This window comes from Tympanuchus pallidicinctus, unplaced genomic scaffold (genome assembly GCF_026119805.1).
Source record: "Tympanuchus pallidicinctus isolate F22 unplaced genomic scaffold, pur_lepc_1.0 scaffold27, whole genome shotgun sequence".
NCBI lineage: Eukaryota > Metazoa > Chordata > Aves > Galliformes > Phasianidae > Tympanuchus > Tympanuchus pallidicinctus.
Genome location: NW_026294744.1, coordinates 4,212,241 through 4,230,252, shown reverse-complemented (window position 1 = coordinate 4,230,252; position 18,012 = coordinate 4,212,241). Strand labels below are relative to the sequence as shown.

At 38.0% G+C, this 18,012-nt stretch overlaps 1 protein-coding gene and 1 long non-coding RNA gene across 6 annotated transcripts in view; one reads left to right on the top strand and one right to left on the bottom strand.

The window, feature by feature from the left end:
- The first annotated feature begins 2,163 nt into the window (after window positions 1-2,163).
- The window catches only part of LOC128084557 (uncharacterized), a 37,565-nt gene continuing 21,716 nt past the window's right edge, over window positions 2,164-18,012 (top strand). Inside the window, exons 1-2 of one of the 3 annotated variants that reach the window (XR_008208586.1) lie at window positions 2,164-2,940; window positions 3,302-3,509. This is a non-coding gene — a long non-coding RNA (uncharacterized LOC128084557). The other 2 variants (XR_008208588.1, XR_008208587.1) reach the window with 2 other exon arrangements.
- Window positions 9,405-18,012, bottom strand: part of SMC1B (structural maintenance of chromosomes 1B) — a 33,260-nt gene continuing 24,652 nt past the window's right edge. For 2 of the 3 annotated variants that reach the window (XM_052690747.1, XM_052690749.1), the window contains 9 exons: window positions 17,788-17,933; window positions 16,482-16,635; window positions 15,098-15,193; window positions 14,024-14,180; window positions 13,124-13,278; window positions 12,171-12,322; window positions 11,867-11,936; window positions 10,848-10,958; window positions 9,405-10,600 (listed from right to left, as the gene is read on the bottom strand). In XM_052690747.1, coding sequence (XP_052546707.1) covers window positions 10,499-10,600; window positions 10,848-10,958; window positions 11,867-11,936; window positions 12,171-12,322; window positions 13,124-13,278; window positions 14,024-14,180; window positions 15,098-15,193; window positions 16,482-16,635; window positions 17,788-17,933 — 1,143 coding nt within the window. In that variant the 3' untranslated portion in view covers window positions 9,405-10,498. The remainder of the gene's footprint in view (window positions 10,601-10,847; window positions 10,959-11,866; window positions 11,937-12,170; window positions 12,323-13,123; window positions 13,279-14,023; window positions 14,181-15,097; window positions 15,194-16,481; window positions 16,636-17,787; window positions 17,934-18,012) is intronic. The other variant, XM_052690748.1, reaches the window with a different exon arrangement.

The window sequence follows — 18,012 nt, the reverse complement described above, 5'->3', positions numbered from 1 at the left end:
AATTATAATAAGAAAATGTAATTTAAAATGTAACGAAAAAATACACTGCTGCTTATTGCTGTATATTTGGAAAATTATACTAAAGCTCCTTTTGATTGTGTTCTGTGTGACTATGCTTGGATCTAATTTGGTTGCAAAATATTAATATTCTTCACCCTTAGTGACTTTTACAACTCCTTGTGAGCAAGTCTAGAGCTTACATAATTTATTACTGTTGTGATTACTGTTGCTTTTGAATAAGTTATTGTTGTCTGAGGATGTAAAAGGGGCAAGACGTATTGGGAAAAAGTAATAACATTTATGAAAAAAAAAAAAAAAAAAAAGATTTGAGGGCTTTTCTTCATAGATATTTCCTCTCAGTTTAAAAGTAATGTGAAACAAGGAATATTAGGTATCATAAGTCGAGGGGATGGGTCTGACCTTGAGTCAACTCAGGAAAATATTTAGCAAGCCTTTGTGACTCCTATCTACAGCTGTAAAAATATTCAGAGATATTTATCAAATTATTTAGTAATACATTCCAACTGTACTGCAAGGCAGTGTCAAACAGTATTCCAAGCACAAAAATGCTGGTTTTTCTCCGAGGCTTCAGAGAACAACATCACTGGCTCTTTTAAAAGAGAACAGGTTTGACTTTCAGGTGTACTGAACCCAAAACCCAAAAACTGCCTTTTGGACTGAGTGACATCAGTGAATGGTGAAAGGCAAAAGAGATGGAAGTACTGCAGGGCTTCTCTTAACTCCCTCAGTCTTGAAATTTTAGGTGAGACTGTAGCCTCATTCTTGCTTCACCCTTTCTGTTCTCTATGATCCTGTCTTCCATCTTCCTTATGACTATGACTATGGATCTCCACATTGTTTTTTAAGACTTTCTGGGGACACTGCGAATACAATATAACTGTAATGTAAAAAATGACAAAGTGAGAAATGATGTCTAGGGAAGATTACATGTATAGTTCACAAGGACACAGTGCTCTTATGTAAAATAGAAGTTAATAAAGTCAGTGGGCTGAATACAACTGCACTTGTGAAAGTATCACAGGATAGAATCATAGAATCATAGAATCACCAAGGTTGGAAAAGACCTAAAAGATCACCCAGTCCAACCGTTCACCTATTCCCAATAGCTCCTACTAAACCATGTCCCTCAACACAACATCCAGTCTTTCCTTGAACACCCCCAGGGTCGGTGACTCCACCACCTCCCTGGGCATCCATTCCAGTGCCTGACCACCCTTTCTGAAAAGTAATACTTCCTAATGTCCAGCCTGAATCTCCCCTGCCGTAGCTTGAAACCATTCCCCCTGGTCCTATCACTAATGACACGAGAGAAGAGGCCGACCCCCAGCTCACTACAACCTCCCTTCAGGAAGTTATAGAGAGCAATGAGGTCTCCCCTGAGCCTCCTCTTCTCCAGGCTGAACATTCCCAGCTCCTTCAGCCTCTCCTCATAAGCCCTGTGTTCCAGACCCCTCACCAGCTTTGTTGCCCTCCTTTGAACACGTTCCAGGGCCTCAATGTCTTTCTTGCAGTGAGGGGCCCAAAACTGGACACAGTACTCGAGGTGCGGCCTCACTAGTGCTGAATATAGGGGAACAATCTCCTCTCTGCTCCTGCTTGCAACACTGTTTCTGATGCAAGCCAGGATGCCATTGGCCTTCTTGGCCACCTGGGCACACTGTTGGCTCATGTTCAGCCGAGCATCAATCAATACGCCCAGGTCCATTTCCTCTACACCGTCCTCCAGCCACACCGCCCCAAGCCTGTAGCGTCGCCTGGGGTTGTTGTGGCCGAAGTGCAGGACCCGGCATTTGGCCTTGTTGAAACTCATCCCTTTGGCTTCAGCCCAGCTCTCCAGCCTGTCCAGATCCCTCTGTAGGGCCTCGCTACCCCCAGGCAGATCCACACTTCCAGCCAATTTGGTGTCATCTGCGAATTTACTGAGGCTGCACTCGATGCCCTCATCGAGGTCATCAATAAAGATATTGAAGAGGACAGGCCCCAGCACCGACCCCTGGGGAACACCACTCACAACCGGTCGCCAGCTGGATTTGACTCCATTCACCACAACTCTCTGTGCCCGGCCCTCCAGCCAGCTCCTTACCCAGCCAAGAGTGTACCCATCCAAGCCTCTGGCTGCCAGCTTCTGCAGCTGCAGATACGGAGAGAAAACCTTTTTTTGTTCCAGCTGTAAAACTGGCTGTCTTTATCAAAATTCTTCCTAAAACTATGCCAGAATGTCAATACAACTGACATTTAATAGACAAAAGAGAATGCTTGTATACATGCATACAACACTTCTGAATCCTGACTGTACCCCAAAACATGGGACTACAGGAAAAAAAAAAAAACAAAATCGTCTGCAGCCCATGCTTAGGGAGCTTATGCCAATAAGCACTTCAGAAGTCCGTTACCCAGAACGTGGTATCGTGTTATCCAGAAGAAATTGAAATCAGGCAACGTCACATTTTCAAAAGTTTTACAGCTGGGACTGGCGGAGCAGTTCTTGCTGAAAGCACCCTTAGGTGCAGTGTGTCTTTGCTCATCTTGGGTTTTCCTTACATATCTGAGCCCTCTCAGGACATGGCCTAATTAAACACACAGCACTGCAAATAAACCTGGAAACTGCTGCTGGAAAATAAAATGGAATTGAGATAAATGTTATTAATTGAATATTATAATAAATCATGGTGAAGGAACTTGAGCTTTTAGGCTTTGCCTTTAAGTGAATAAAAAAAAAATAAAATGATTAGAAGAGGATGAGAGCTGTAGCTATTGGCTTTTAAACTAGACTAGATAAAGCAGGCTATCTGTGTCTGAATAGCACGCTGTTTTGCTGTCCCTGCACAGTATACATGCCACCTGCTGTTAGCACATCCCAATGCTATGCTCAGATCAGCTCAAATCGCTCGACCCTACCCATGGATGCATCCACTGATGGTAATTAAACGGTGTCTTTTCTTCCTTTTCTTTCCGTGTTGTTTTCTCATCAGTCTAATACTTTAGCATTTTTAATAGTTGCATCATCTGTGATTTCAATTGCCATTAATCTTCAAGGTTACCCCTCCCCTTTCTGCAACTGCAGACTAGTAGACTGCTAACCTGTATTTTTGCCTTTAAAGTGTTTCTGGGATTTGTACAGGCGTGCAAACATTGCTCAGCTCCATTTTAGGAGTGAAGAGAAGTACAGGAGGGTCTCACACTTTGCCAACATCCCCTGGCATAGGTGGGAGCGGCTCTGTGGAACTCAGGTGCCTCTCTGAGCTGACAGCTCTGACTGACTGACTGCCTTTCGTTTAAGGAGAAAACGTGTTGCAGTACCAACAGCGGGAGGGAGTGACGAGGGGAGCAGTTCATAGCAGAGGACGGAGGCTGCCAGGGGCAGCACCCGCCCCACTGCGCTTTCTCAGGGCGGCCACCGCCTGCGGCGGAACACGGCACACGGGGAGGCTGTTTCCCAGCCGGCGGGGAAGTGCAAGGAAGAAGCAATGCGAGACCGCCGCCCTGAAGTAACGCACTGGGCGGGGCGGCGCGAGGGGCGCTGTGGCGGCGTGAGGAGGGGCAGCTGGGCGCTGCCCGCAGCAGGTGGCTCGGGGCGGGGCGTGCAGTGCCGCTGTACCGCCATGGGCGTTACTACGAACTCTGCTGTGGGCAGCCGTGTGGCTGCTCCGTGTTGGTGCTGTACGGATAAAAGCAAAAACTAAAGCCTAAAATATTGGTGTTGGCAGCGTCGCGGCACGCGACTGTTTAGAAGTTTTGGCAAGTTATACATGTGATTATTGAAGCTTTTTTGGAGACATCTTCCCAAATGCTTTGCTGGATGGGGTAGTGGAAAAACGCAGTCCTTTTCTGAGAAAACAATTTGCATCTCCTTTGTGAATCTTTTTTGCATTGTGAACCCTTTGTAGAGGAGTTTGTTCTGTAGATTTTAACATGTTTTGCTGTAAGTTGGTTGTTGTCTGTGCTCTGAATGTGCCGGAGTTCTTCATAGCGCAGCGTGTTGTAGGATACTGACAGTGAAAGAAAACAGCTTGGAGATACTATTATAACAAAAAACCTCATTTGCAGATGGGGTCCGCGTTGGTTTTCCTCAGAAATGCTGATGTCCCTCTGTCATAGGGAGGTTTTAATTTTCCTTCTTAGTCAGATGATTTCCAGACATAGGCCTCTTGCTTCCAAGTGAGCTTTCAGCATGTGAACCTTGGAGTTGGCAAGCAGCCTTGTGAACTGTAGGCTCTGGCACGGTGCTTTCTTGAGGGATCGGGGTCTGCAGTCTGCATTTTCCACAACCACACACTGAGATGTGTTTCAAAGCCAAAGAAAAAAATACATCCTTATATTAAAAAAAAATAATAATAATAAAATGAAGGAAGAAACATAGCCACAAGAATTAATGTAATGAAACTTGGGGATTTCTAAGTGATGACGCTGTAGCCAAAGTTTCTTGCCAATATGCAGTTTGTTATAGGCTTTAGATTTAAATTGGCTTTAGAAGATTGTTGGAGAGTTAAAGGATGTTCTCTGTACTTAGAGATTGTTGTAGAAGGGTGACATTTGAGATCTTATGCCTGATGAAGGATCTTCTTGTGAGAAGGAGTGTTATAGCAGCTCGCTAATCCTGTGTGGGAACAGCAGAGACAAAGATCTGTACTACATGGATTTCAGGATGGGGAGAGATGCTGAATTGCCTGAGTACATTCTGTTAAACTGTGAAACAAATGAGATCAGAATCGTGAATATTTAGGTTCTGTTTTTCTGTATCTGATATATCATATTTACCACGTAGAGCCTCAGGGAAATATTTCTGTGCTTTCATGGATTTCAGAGTATGAGACACAACTGCCATTTTGATGACAACAGTTAAAAATAATAATAATAAAGTAACTTCTGAGTGTCTTAGTTCTAGATTTATAGTTGCTAGCTGAACTTCATTATAACAATATGTTTTGAATAAGTAGCTGAAACTTGTTCTGCCTTCTAAATGTATCGGTTTCAGTGAGTTAGAAGGTAGAATCAGAAATTTCATTTCATGTGTGATTTCAAGTGAACTGGCTCGCTCAGATCCTTCAGCATGATTCTGTTTCTCCTGGGTCAGCTACTGTGAATAATGTGTAGAAGATGACACACTAGAGATGACAACTTCCAGGGTTTTGCAGTGAGGATCGTAGCTGCCTGCTTTAATATTTGTAACCTTGCTTTAGCATCGTCTCTGTGTTAAACTGTATTGTAGAAATAGGAATTGTTAATCGCCTTGATGTTTTTAATTAGACTCCTTCTAGTAACTGCTGAGCTTCTTGTTTGGAAAGAAATATGTTTTCTTTTAATTTCTTGAGCCTCTTTTATAGCATTTTGAATATGTAATTTGGTTTTTGGTAATAAAAATGTAGTATTTGTTTTAGGCTGCACCGAGTTGCTCTACAGAACACACAATACAAAAATCCTGTACATGTAGCTGCTTTTCTAGAAGTGCCTGATATCTGGATTTCTTTTGGATTCCTATGTGAAACCAGTTTTTGTTTGTTTTTCAAAAAGGGAAAGCTTTTTTTTTTAAGAAATGTTAAGACTTACATTTTATTTTTTGTATCAGTTTGGTTTTGTTAAAATATTTTTCTTTCTCAGGAACATAAATCTTTTTCACCTCTTTAATCTCTTTAATAGCAAAGTAGGAGACATTACGGTCAGACTATATAGTGCTCTAGTATAAGATTTGTAAGATGTATATGATTTTGAAAGTATAATCCTTTTTATCTTTGTTCTTTCTTTGGTTTATATTACCTTAAAAAATACCATTTTCTGTTCTGCATGCCAGAATGCTTAAATGTGCTGAGACTGACAGAAGGATGAATGAATTCCTGTCAATTGTTTGTTTCTATTTTGGAAATTTATACTACTGGCTGTTTCCAAATAAAGATGATGCACAAATTTTGTAGAAGTTTGTCACAAAATTGTTGGATAACTGCTTGGGATTTTTTTTTTTTTTTTTTTTTTAATACAAAGATCTTGACTGAATACAGAAATAATTTTTTATTTAAAGTACTTCGGTAAAGTACTACACAAAAAAACTTCAGTGAGTAGAAATGTTGAATCTGGATTTCTGAAATGAAGTCTTGAATATTCAACGATTTTATTTTTAGGTAATGTAATAAATTTCTGACCATGGAAGACTTAGTGCTGGGGTAAAACAAGCAAGCAAACAAAAAGAAACAATAAGACGACAAAGCAAGGAAAACCTTGCACTTATTTACTTGAAATGAATAAACATTTTTGTGGGTATGATAAACTTTCTTTTGTTTTAGTTTAGAACTAAAATATATTTTAGTTCTGTCTCCATTAACTTCAAAATATCAGTTGGCTGAGCTAACAAGGAACCATAGGAATCAGCACTCATACGTGAGCTTTCTTTCTACGAGTGTGCTACATAACTGATACAGAGATTGTTGATTTTAAAATAGTTGCTGGGAAAAAAAAAAAAAGTGTAACAGTGACACAACTGTCTTTAAATTTGGCCTTTTCCAAGGAAGGTGCGTTAAGAATTATTTTATTTTTTGTTTTATGTTTCAGAGATGAATTTATCAGAAAGGTCAACAATGTGAACAAACATCCAGTTAACTAGTGTTGCAAAGGTTAATTACAAAACAAATGAAAATCCAGAAACAAAATGGAAATGCAGTACTGAAAATAGGGCATGAAAACATCATGTCTGAAAGTGTGAAATGATCTTTAGAAACTGGTTTCTTCACTAACTGTGTGCTTCATACTCAGTTAATTTGTCAATAAGGAATAAATAACATTCTAGTTGAGAGAAAGCAATTTGTGCTGAATGTAGTTGGAAGACAAGGGAATTACCAGCAATGTTTTCTTTGTTAGTATGAGCTAAAAGCCTTGGAAAAGGGGAAACATAACCCCATTTTCAAGAAGGGAAAAAAACAAAACCAGAGGGAACTACAGGCCAGTCAGTCTCACTTCTGTGCATGGTAAGATCATGGAGCAGATCTTCCATTAAGACCCTATTAAGGCATGTGGAAAATAAAGATGAGGTGATTGGTGGTAACCAATGTGGCTTCACCAAGGGCAAATCATGCTTGACAAACTTGGTGGCCTTTTATGGTAGAGTTACAGCATCAGTGGATAAAGGAAGAGCAAACTGACATCACCTACTTGGACTTGTACAAAACATTTTGATGCTATCCCACGATGTCCTGGTTTGAACAGAATTGGAGAAAAATGGATTTGATGGATGGACCACTCAAGGGATAAGGAATTGGCTGGATGGTTGCACTCAGAATTGCAGTCAACAGCTCGATGTCCAAGTGAACACTACTGATGAGTGGCATTCTTCAGGGATCAGTGCTTGTGATTAGTGTTGTTTAACATTTTTGTCAGCAACATGAACAGTGGGATCAAGTGCATCCTCAATAAGCTTGCAGATGACGTTAAGCTGAGTGGTACAGCTGACACTCCAGAGGGAAAGGATGCTATCCAGAGAAACTTGGAGAAACTTGAGAGGTGGGCCTTTGCTAACCTCAAGAAGTTCAACAAGGCCAGGTGCAAGGTCCTGCACCTTGGCTGGAGCAATCTCAAACACAGATACAGGCTGGGTGGAGAATGGCTTGAGAGCAAATCTGAGGGGTAGGATTTGGGGATGCTGGTTGATGAGAAACTTAACATGAGCTGGCAATGTGTGCTTGCAGCCCAGAAAGCCAACTGCATCCTGGGTTGCCTCAAGAGAAGTGTGGCCAACAGGTGATGATTCTACCTCTTTACCCTGCATCCTGTTCTGGGGCATGCAACACAAGAATGACATAAAGCTCTTGGAGGGGCTCCAGAGGAGGGCCACAAAGATGACCAGAGGGCTTGAGCAGCTCTCTTACAAGGACAGACTGTGAGAGAGCTAGGACTCTTCAGCCTAGAAGAGAGGGCTCTGGAGGGAGGCTTCCAGAACCTGAAAGGGACCTACAGGAAAGCTGGGGAAGGAATGTTTAGAATGGCACGTAGGAACAGGATGAGGGGAAAGTTTTAAACTGGAAGAAGGTAGGTTTATACTAGATATTAGGAAGAAATTCTTTACTGTTGAGACACTGGAACAGGTTGCCCAGTGATGTTGTGGATGTTCCCTCCCTGGAAACATTCAAGACCAGGCTGGATGGGGCTTTGAGTCTAGTGGAAGGTGTCCCTGCCTATAGCAGAGGGCTGGAACTAGATGATCTTAAAGGTCCCTTCCAACCCAAACCATTCTATGATTCTGTGATACAACTGATGTTTCTACTCCACTAGTGCCATAGCCTGCTGAATGTTCTTTCCAGACCAATGAATCATTAGTTCAACATAGTGCCTCCAGCCTCTTCTGGAGGCCACAATTCCAAGGGATTTTGGCTCCTATGTTATGTCATTAGCTTGGCAATCCCTAAGTCTTTCTCCTCTGATTGCTCAGCTGCAGCTGCCTGGGCTGCTTGAGGAGGCTTACTCTTTTTTGATGGGATTGAAATCCACTAGGTTCCACATTTCTGTTCTCTAATGGAATGCGTTCTACGATTTTAACTCCTTCTGCTTTAATTGTCTGATTAATTGTGATAGGACCTGATTGGGCTGCCAATCTTTTTAAACTGAACTCCTGCCCTAATCAAGTAATTGAACATTTGCTTACTTAAGACCTTAATGGATCCATATTGGATTACTTTAGAGGTCGGTCTCCAAGGTTGTGGTCATAGATGGACCTCTGACCTCTCCAACACCATTTAGACATTGTGCCTGGCCCAGTGGTGCTGTGCCCCAAAGACCTGCCACTAATTGGGTGGCCTGTTGTATTATGGGCTCTATCTATTATAACCCCCTCAGGGGGTTTAGTATGGATACCAAAGAAACATACTGGTGTGTTGGGGCTTATTGCAGGATGAGATCTCTCATTGCTGCTGAAAATTTCATCACATCCAGACTTTCAAAGGCATCCTCACAGACCTCTTTCATTCCTAATTCTCTAATATAGTTTTGTAAGTCTCCCATAGCTGATGATGAAACTGTGTTTAAAGGTATATAATTTTTATTTGGCTACATAATTTGGAATGCAGCTGTCAGTCAATGAATTAATAAACAGTGCGAAACACTGTCACTGAGAACAAGGAAAAGGCTGAGATTCTGACTGCCTTCTTTACTTCTGTCTTTAATATTCAGGTTAGTTATTCTCAGTGTATTTGCGTGGGCCCATATAAGCTTTCAACCAAGTGTTCTTTTAAATGGTTAAAAAGCAAAACTTCTCTATTTGTGTTGATAACACAGTGTGATAACTCGTGGATCCAAGGTCCCTGAAAAACACTACTAGTCTGCTTTCCTTCTGTTCATCGTTCACATCAATAAAAGCACTGCCGTGCCTAATACATTAATACAAAGGAATTAAGCTTACTCATGGATTATATTCAGAGTAAATAACTTTATTTAATGGAATGTGGCTACAATGTAACTATTTGATAAACCTTTGTCTACAGCAGGATGGACACATTTATGTCATTGTAGCATTCTTCCTAGGAACACTCTTATCTGTTTGCATAGGTCATTCCTTCCTTACCTAGTAAACTCAACTGCTGAGTGCAACAAGCACTGTTATTAGCAACACAGCACAAGATCTAAGTATATAACAGCCATGGTAGACTACAGGAAACTGGTATATGAATGCAAGAAATAATCAGGAGCAAGTACAAGACAAATAAAGCTCATCAGTAAACACCAAGGTGCAACAGAAGCCACATTAAGTGATTCTAGATCTCAAACTTGTTCTGTAACCAACTTTATTATCCTTAGATGAAGCACATCCACCTTGAATGCACTGGGACACCTACATATTAACTCTTCTCAAATGCAAACTAACACAAGATGCTCTTTTTCTAAGGCTTGTCTGGAAGCTGCCTCACACCTGTTTTATTCTTTCCCATTCTGTGTGGGGGAAAATGCCTTGGGAATTTCTTCCAGGGTACATCAAACCTCTGGAGAGAGGAGGTGAGCTTTTGTAAAATTGACTATTTTCATAATCCCACAGTGGACAACTGATGTATTACAGTCATTAAGAAATCACAGAAAGCAACAGCCATATTCCAGTATCTTGTTTTTTTATGTTTTTTGTTTGTTTGTTTGTTTTTGTTTTTTCAAAAAAGCAAAATAATCTCACCTGAATGTAAACAGAGGCAGCTGTATCATAGAAAAGAGACTCGAAAGGTCTTGAGATAGTCCAGTGTTAGCATGCACTGGAGATACAACTAAACATATCTCTTCTCATTAAAAAAAAAAAAAAAAAAGTCTTATGCTCTGTAACAGTGTGCTTATAATTCATCTTAAGGCAGCAGAACATACAAACAAAAACTTGAAGAAAATGCCTTTTTTTTTTTTTTTTTTTTTTTAAGGTAAATATGTTTCTATTAACCATTAATGACCACATTCTAACTAAAGGTTTTTAACAGTCAGCTGTAAACACAGTTCTACCTGCCTCCTGACCCTAAATCCATCCATGCTTTTATTCTGAAGAACTGCGTTTGTTATTCTCTGTTTCTTCTTCATCCTCTGGAAACTGGGTAAGATCCAAAGTCAGTACTCGACTGAACACATAGTCATCATGCTGAAAAGGGGAAGGATCATACAATTTAAAAAGTCTGATTTAAGCATTTTGTAAGCAACAGTCTTAGAGTAATGAGCTTGAGTTACCAAAGTGATCTTTTCATCAAGACAATACATGTAGTTATTTCTAAACACAAAATGCTTCAAATCAACAATATAGTTTCATACATGAGTCACTGTATTGTAAATCAGTACTGCAACAGAATCAGCTTGCATTATTTAACAAAAATATAAGTAATAATTGTTACCTCTGGACACACTCCAATCAATGCGTCTGCTTTGGAATAAAACTCTTCCTTCAGAGAAATAACTACCATTTGAAATTGTTTATGTGCCTGTTCCCTAATGAAAATTGATACCTTTGGAATGAAGACAAATAAGTTAGTTCTGATAGAATTAAACTGTGCTGTAATTACTATAATTAAGCAATGATGAGGAAAGAACTGAACTACATTACATTCAGCAATTCATTTGTTAAAATAAGTATCTTAAGACATAAATTGTATTGCCTTATGGAAACACCTCAGATTTGCTGCTTTTTGAAAATGTATATGAAAACTATCATTCACTCTGATGTGTAAATCTACAGAAGAATGTTACATAAAATATTTTTCATTGGCACTAATGCAATTGGAAGGGAGGTGGAAATTCCTGAATATGGAAAAAAATGCAAAAGGACAGTTACTGCTTATATACTAAGTAGGGAAAAATAAAGTCAGAGAGCAACAGGAAGCTTTTTTCATCAAACAAGAATTCTAAAATAATGGGAGTTATAGCCCCTAATTGGTATTAATGGAGATGAAAATATTTAGTAAGACAGGAACATAAAATATTCCAGTAATATAAAGAATTGAATTTCAACACCTAGATACACTCCCTTCTGCTTCTTACAATTAAGGGAATTTAAAGTCCTTAAAAATTCCAACTCAACAAACCCAATCAGCAATTCCCAGATGGCTTTTGTCTTAGATTGCACCACACACATTCATGGGGCAAATTTTCTACAGAATTGCTCTGTTTTCTCATATTCACAGACTGAAGACTGCTTAAAAGACATTGTTAGATTTAGGAATTAAAACCTAGCCTTAGTCAAACATCTCATGTATGATCATTATTTCTGTTCTAAACACAATGTTATTTTCAAAGAGGTTAAGGCACTGCAAGAAATCTCTCTAGCCCTGTAACATCTAATGAAAAGTAGCCATCCTCCTGCAAAATATACCATTATGTGTAGATTAAAAAGGCAAAGTAAGAGAGACCAACTTACTTTATCAATGTTTGTGTTATCCAGGGCAGCATCTATCTCATCTAAAATAAAGAACGGTGCAGGCCGAAAACTGTAAAAGAAAATACAGTGTTTTGCATTTAAATGCAAAAATACTGATAAGTGTTCTAATGACTGTGAGTCACACTACCAAAAAATTATTGTGATAATGAGTAATGACGGGTAAAGAATGAAAGATTTTTGTAAATATGAAGATACAGTACTAGCAGATTTTTAACACGTTTAAGTATGCATTCTTCCTATCACTTATAAAGCCAAATACTTGTATAACACCAAAATATTTTACCTGTGTACAGCAAATATAAGAGCCAGAGCGGCCACAGTTTTTTCTCCTCCTGACAAACTGTCCATTGGCATAAAGCGCTTTCCGGGTGCCACGCAATTAAAGCCTATGCCTTCCAGGTAAGGCTCCTCAGGATTCTCAGGACTAAGGAATGCCTGGAAATGCATACATCTCAATGTTGATAGTGACACTTATAATATTGTTGTGATGTGCATTTTTTAGACTTAAATACTGACTGAGCTATACTCGAAGCTGATAAATCAACTTCACTTGTTGGATGAAGCTTCTCATCGCTTCTGAATATTAACACTATTAAACCTCCCAGTGAATACTCCTCTTGATGAATGATGAAGAAGGCTAATTAACAAAACCATTTTGGAAATGGTCCACATATTCCTTTTTTTTTTTTTTTTGAAACAAACTTTCAAAAAACCACAATGCTACATTTGCACTGATTTAAAGCAACTTCCTTGATAAACAGTCACGCAAATAAGAAGTACAGTCTTTGCAGCACCTTTGTTTTTTTGGAAGTAATGCATATTTTCCTCTTTTTCTCCACTGAGAAAATGCCTTTTGTTGTTATTCAGGCTGTATACATGTCAAGTATCTTGCAAAGCAACTTCTATGCCACTGCAAATACCTCAAATGTTTTTTTTCCCACATATACGGACATTTAGCAAATCACTGCTAGCAAAAATAATCTTGTAGCTCCTTGTATGTTTCTCATACATTCCTTGGTCATCATTGTGAAAGGAATGGCATTTCTTTCTCTACAGAAAAGTAATGGAAGAGAACTGGTGGAGAAGCCAGCAGCAAACCTGTGTATGTGTACAATTTCTTAGGCAGTAGTTTCTTTTGAAGTACAACAATCACAGTGTGCAGATTAAGTTTTCTAATTCTGCATAGCAAAGCCTCCTGGAGGCATTTTAAGCCAAGTACTAGAGAACATGACACACCTGTGCACTACTGTTTCTGCAAAGTTTCTTGTAGACCTGATCAATAACTATGGATGCATGCTCAAAGCACTTGCTAAAAAGTTCATATCTCCTTTTTTTCACCTCTTCAAATTCTTGCTTGGATATTCTGGCCTCCTTTCTGCTGGTCTCAAAAGCTATGAAAAAAATTCTAAAATTATTTCATAATAAGACTCTAAGAAAATATACAGAAAAAAATAAGTGGACTGTGTCCCACAGCAAGCATCAAGGAAAATACTACAGAAACAATTCTAACACACAAACAGACAGCACACCAACATTATGAGTTTCCTCCCAGATTTTAATTGGTGGCCTCCAAAATGGGAAAGTTACATATATTCAGTATATTCTATGCCACACTGCTCTGAAGCAACAAAGTTTTTCTTTCTAATTGTTTCTCTAGGCAGCATGGCCTTAAGCAGCCCAAGCATTTACTGGTTACAGATTCAGAACTCCTTCAATTTGGTAGTAATTCAGTGCAATTCTCTTTGAGGACATTGGTAATTTTACAGTGATGCTTATGTCTGAGATTCTGGACAACCTTCTAATTAAGAAAAATTAAAATGCTTTTACAATTAAGGTCAGTCCTTTTAAGAAAATATTTCACAGTGTCATTTGGTCAAGAAATTACTTGTAACCACTTCTGCAAAGTAATTTTTGCTAATCATTTCAACTGTGTTTCAATGAAATACTGCAAAGTATATATTAATAAATTGTTTAAATACAGTTAAAAGACAACGGAGGATAAACATTTAAGCACAAGAAATACCTTAATACCTGAAAGTAGCAAAAACAGCAAGACCAACCCCATAAAAAGGAATTTTAATTAGGGCAAGAACTTTCAAGGCCATTAAAGAAACAATAAGGAAGACTCAGTGATACCTTCCATTGATTCTTGGAATTTGGTCCGAGCTATTTGTAATTTCTCTACTGCTCTCAGGTTTGGAACAGCTGTCTTCATTAAGATGCTCTCCTTAGATTTTATTTCCTGCTGAATCTGGTTCAGATGAGCCTCTATCTCTTTATCAGACTCTAGATCCTAAAGAAATAAACAACAACAACAGAGAAAAAACAAAACAAAACAAACTTCAGGTCATAAGATTTGCTTTTAGGTAATAAAACAAGTATAAAACAAGCAGTCATGGTTTCTGGATAAGCACTCCACTCATCTGATAGTTCTATGTGGAAACAAAACTAAAAAAAAACCCAACATCTAATGCTCCCTATCCAGAGTCTTAGTTCACAGAATCAATCTACTAGGTCCTAAGTATTGTTTTACAAATCCTTTGACAATAAAAACATCTCTTCAGCCTAGATATCCATCAGAAGTTACAATACAGGACAAACCTCAGCTGTCTTCATTCCTTGATTTGCAAAGAAAATATTTCTTTGTGGTTTACTGAAGACTTTTTGACAAAAGTTCAAATTCCTCCTTGCTCTGGACCTAACATCCATAATTCATTTTAGCTGTGATGGTTAAAAAGAATTTACTCACACACAAATGTGCTAAGAAAACATGATTGTAATGGAATCACAGAGTTCTAAGATTCAGTTTCTGAAAATACAATGGGAAAGAAAATGACACAGTTCCCTCCCACCACTTCCAGTAGACAATCCCTAGTTTCTAGTGTTATGTGTTATAACCTTCTGTGGCAGAACTTGAAGGCAGAAGGTAAAGGAGGAAAAAAAAGTAAGAATTATATTTACAGTTTTTCTATGCTTTTCTTATGGTTTAGGTAGACTTTTAGTTAAACGTAACAGAAAAGATATCTGACCTATCTAAAAACTTCATATATTTGTGTCACGTACAATTGCAAAACCAAAATACTTCAGCTTACCGGTGTTTTTAAAATGTTCCATTTGTAGGCTAGGGTGAGGAATAAACAAATAATTTCAAGAAATGAAATATTTTAAATAAAAAATATCTCAATTTGTGTTTATTTAAAATGAGATTACCTTCAGTTCTTTAGGTAGGCTACTGTAGTCTATTTTAATTGCCTCTTCCTTTTCATAGATACCTGTAGTCTGAGTGTCTTCTGTTTCAGTTCCTAGCTATGGGCAAAATGGACATTCTGTTTCAGAAATACAAAATTTCTAAATCATTTAAACAATACATTGAAAAGACAGAAAAAGACACAGTGGTAACAGGGCATGAGGTAAACTTCTTCCATTGCTTGACCCCCGTCCAAAATTGAGCTAACAGTAAGATCCTATAATTCTAAGAATATAAGTGCACCTTTTATATGAAGACAAAAACATCTGCCAATTTCAGTTTGAAGCTCCTATGCGAGCAGCTGTAATTTCTCTGTTTATAGAATAATGTGCATACTGGAAGTACACCATTCTCTCCTGATGGGAAATAATTTACTTTTCTGTGGTAATTCATTCTTCATTCAAGGAAAGGCTCTGAAGTGTGTCAGTCAAGGTACATCTTTTATTTAGCCGGCTTGAGAAAAATGAACTTCAGTTCTGTTTGACATAAGCAGAGTATCTTCTGGACACTGTAAGCCTGAAGTTCAAATGGCTACTCGTCTTTAAATGAAACACATGCCATGCTGCATTCACCATCAGTCCTTTTCCTACCAGGCTTCTCAAAACCAAATATTTCTGTCTTTTCAGTACTGTTATCTAGGAATCAAAGTTGTTATTCCGATTGCCAACTTCCTTAATTTTTTCTTCCTTATTCATAAACAGATACCTGAGCTGCCTACAAACTCATACCTATTTAGACCTATCCTCCAACAAAAGCACTTTTCTAAGGAGTGGATTGAACAAGATTTCTTCCAACTTTATAGGCACAAATACTTCAAAATAAATAACTTCTTTTCTTTCACAAAAGGGGACAAAGAATAATTTCTCCACACAAAAGATACTGTTGCTGAAAGAGGAAAGATTGAGAAAAGTAGTAATGTTCAATTCCCTGATAGCAGGAATATTTCTATTTAGCCTGTTTTTATTTCTGTAAACATCTACATATACTGAAATCAAAATATTATCTCAACCCAGACACATGCTATATTTGTTTATGATTGACGTGATCCCCTGTGCCCTCTTATACATACGTATCTAGAATACTGCTTCACGCCATTTTGTACCACAATGATTTTACATATTGAGCAGGAATACATCATAAGCACATGCAAAAACAACTGCAAACAATATCTCTGTCTTAAAAAATAAACAAAATCATCCTTTTGAATGGATGAGGCTTGATCACACAAAACCAATTAATTTATCATTATTATTTAAGACAACTAGCCCTGTAAAGAAAAGAATATAATTAAATTGAAGGCTAAATAATGGCACCTACACAGCATCTATCTTTACTTATATAAAGTACCTCTATTTCACTGATGTCATCCAACGACCCAGACAGGAGATGTATTTTCAAGTCCTGCACCTTGCATTCTAGAAGCATATTATGTCTTCTTAATCTTTTATCTTCCAGAGAAGCTTCTATAGCTGCAGCTTCCTTTTGTAATTTTGCAGCTTCCCTACGTACACAAAAGGCACAAAACCACTGAAGAGCAGCAGCATCACTATCAATAATACCTATAGTCATAAAGCATGAAAAACCACTATCTCTGTAATCTTCATTAAAGTATAATGCAAAGAGCACTAATTTTTTCCACTCCCTTCATGCCCTGAAATCACTGAGTTTGACATGGGAACCATGCACTATTCTAGCAGGTAAACTAAAGCTCTGTTGTAACATACCAACTCTACACTCCATTATAATGCAAGTGCTAGTAGCAAGGATATAATCCCAACATATTCCAAGTTCACACTATAGCATCCTTTCCAACTATAACAATCGATAACCATGTTCTGTTCTGCTCTCCTTAATATATATACAGATTTGATGCCTCTCAAGCTGTAATCAAGTTTTTTTTTTTTTTTATCATTACTCCATTTGCAACAAATTCTTTTGATAGCATTAAGTTATTTAATGAGGCAGAGACAAAACAGTCTAGTGCTGCTAATCTTAAACACGCATTACTGGGCATGTAAATTAAGGGCTCATTTTGAATTCTGAAAGTTTGTGCCAACATATAATTTTTTTTCAAACATCACAAGAACTCCTGAATAAGATAAGCGGTAAATTGAACTGTAAACTGTTTCTAAAGCAGCTGATTTAAAAGAAGGGTAAGGAGAAAACATTGACCCTAAATCAATGTTAGTGTAAGGTGCCCAACACTTGAAGGAATCAGAAAAAGAAAACACTCATTAAATAAACCCAGATAAAAATATGAAACAACCAGAAAACAACGTGTGCAGTAAAACCCTTCCAGAAATGTTCAACATCTTTTAACATGCTCCCCCGAGATCAAATTGTAAGCTAATACGTACTTATCAGAAATCAGTACATATTCATTAGAAATCACAAGAACTAATACTAAATAAATAAACTATATAGAACAGCATATCTTATTACGGAATGGTCTCATGAAATATTCAAATTACCTTCTGGAACCAAGTATCAAAACAGAAGCTTTTTTTAACTAATGCATACTGTAAAAGCAAGTTACCACGTCTCTAATAATTTTTCACAAGACAACAGAACTTAAGAAATGCAAATATCTCATTGCCAGAACTCTTCTAAAGATTATTACATGACTCATTTTTCCCAAGAGTGCAATAATTACCTATTAAGAGTTAAAAACGTTTTTCTCAACTCCTCTGCTTCACTTTGGGTTTTTATAATCTCAGATTTCTGAACACTTAATCTATCTTTAAGATGCTGCTCCTCCTCCTCAATTTCTTTCACCTTTTTTAGATGCTTTTCCTCATCCTGCATAGAAATATTAATATTTAATATTTTTAAAAAGAAACATTAATTTAAACCTTTTAACAAAGGACCTTTAACATAC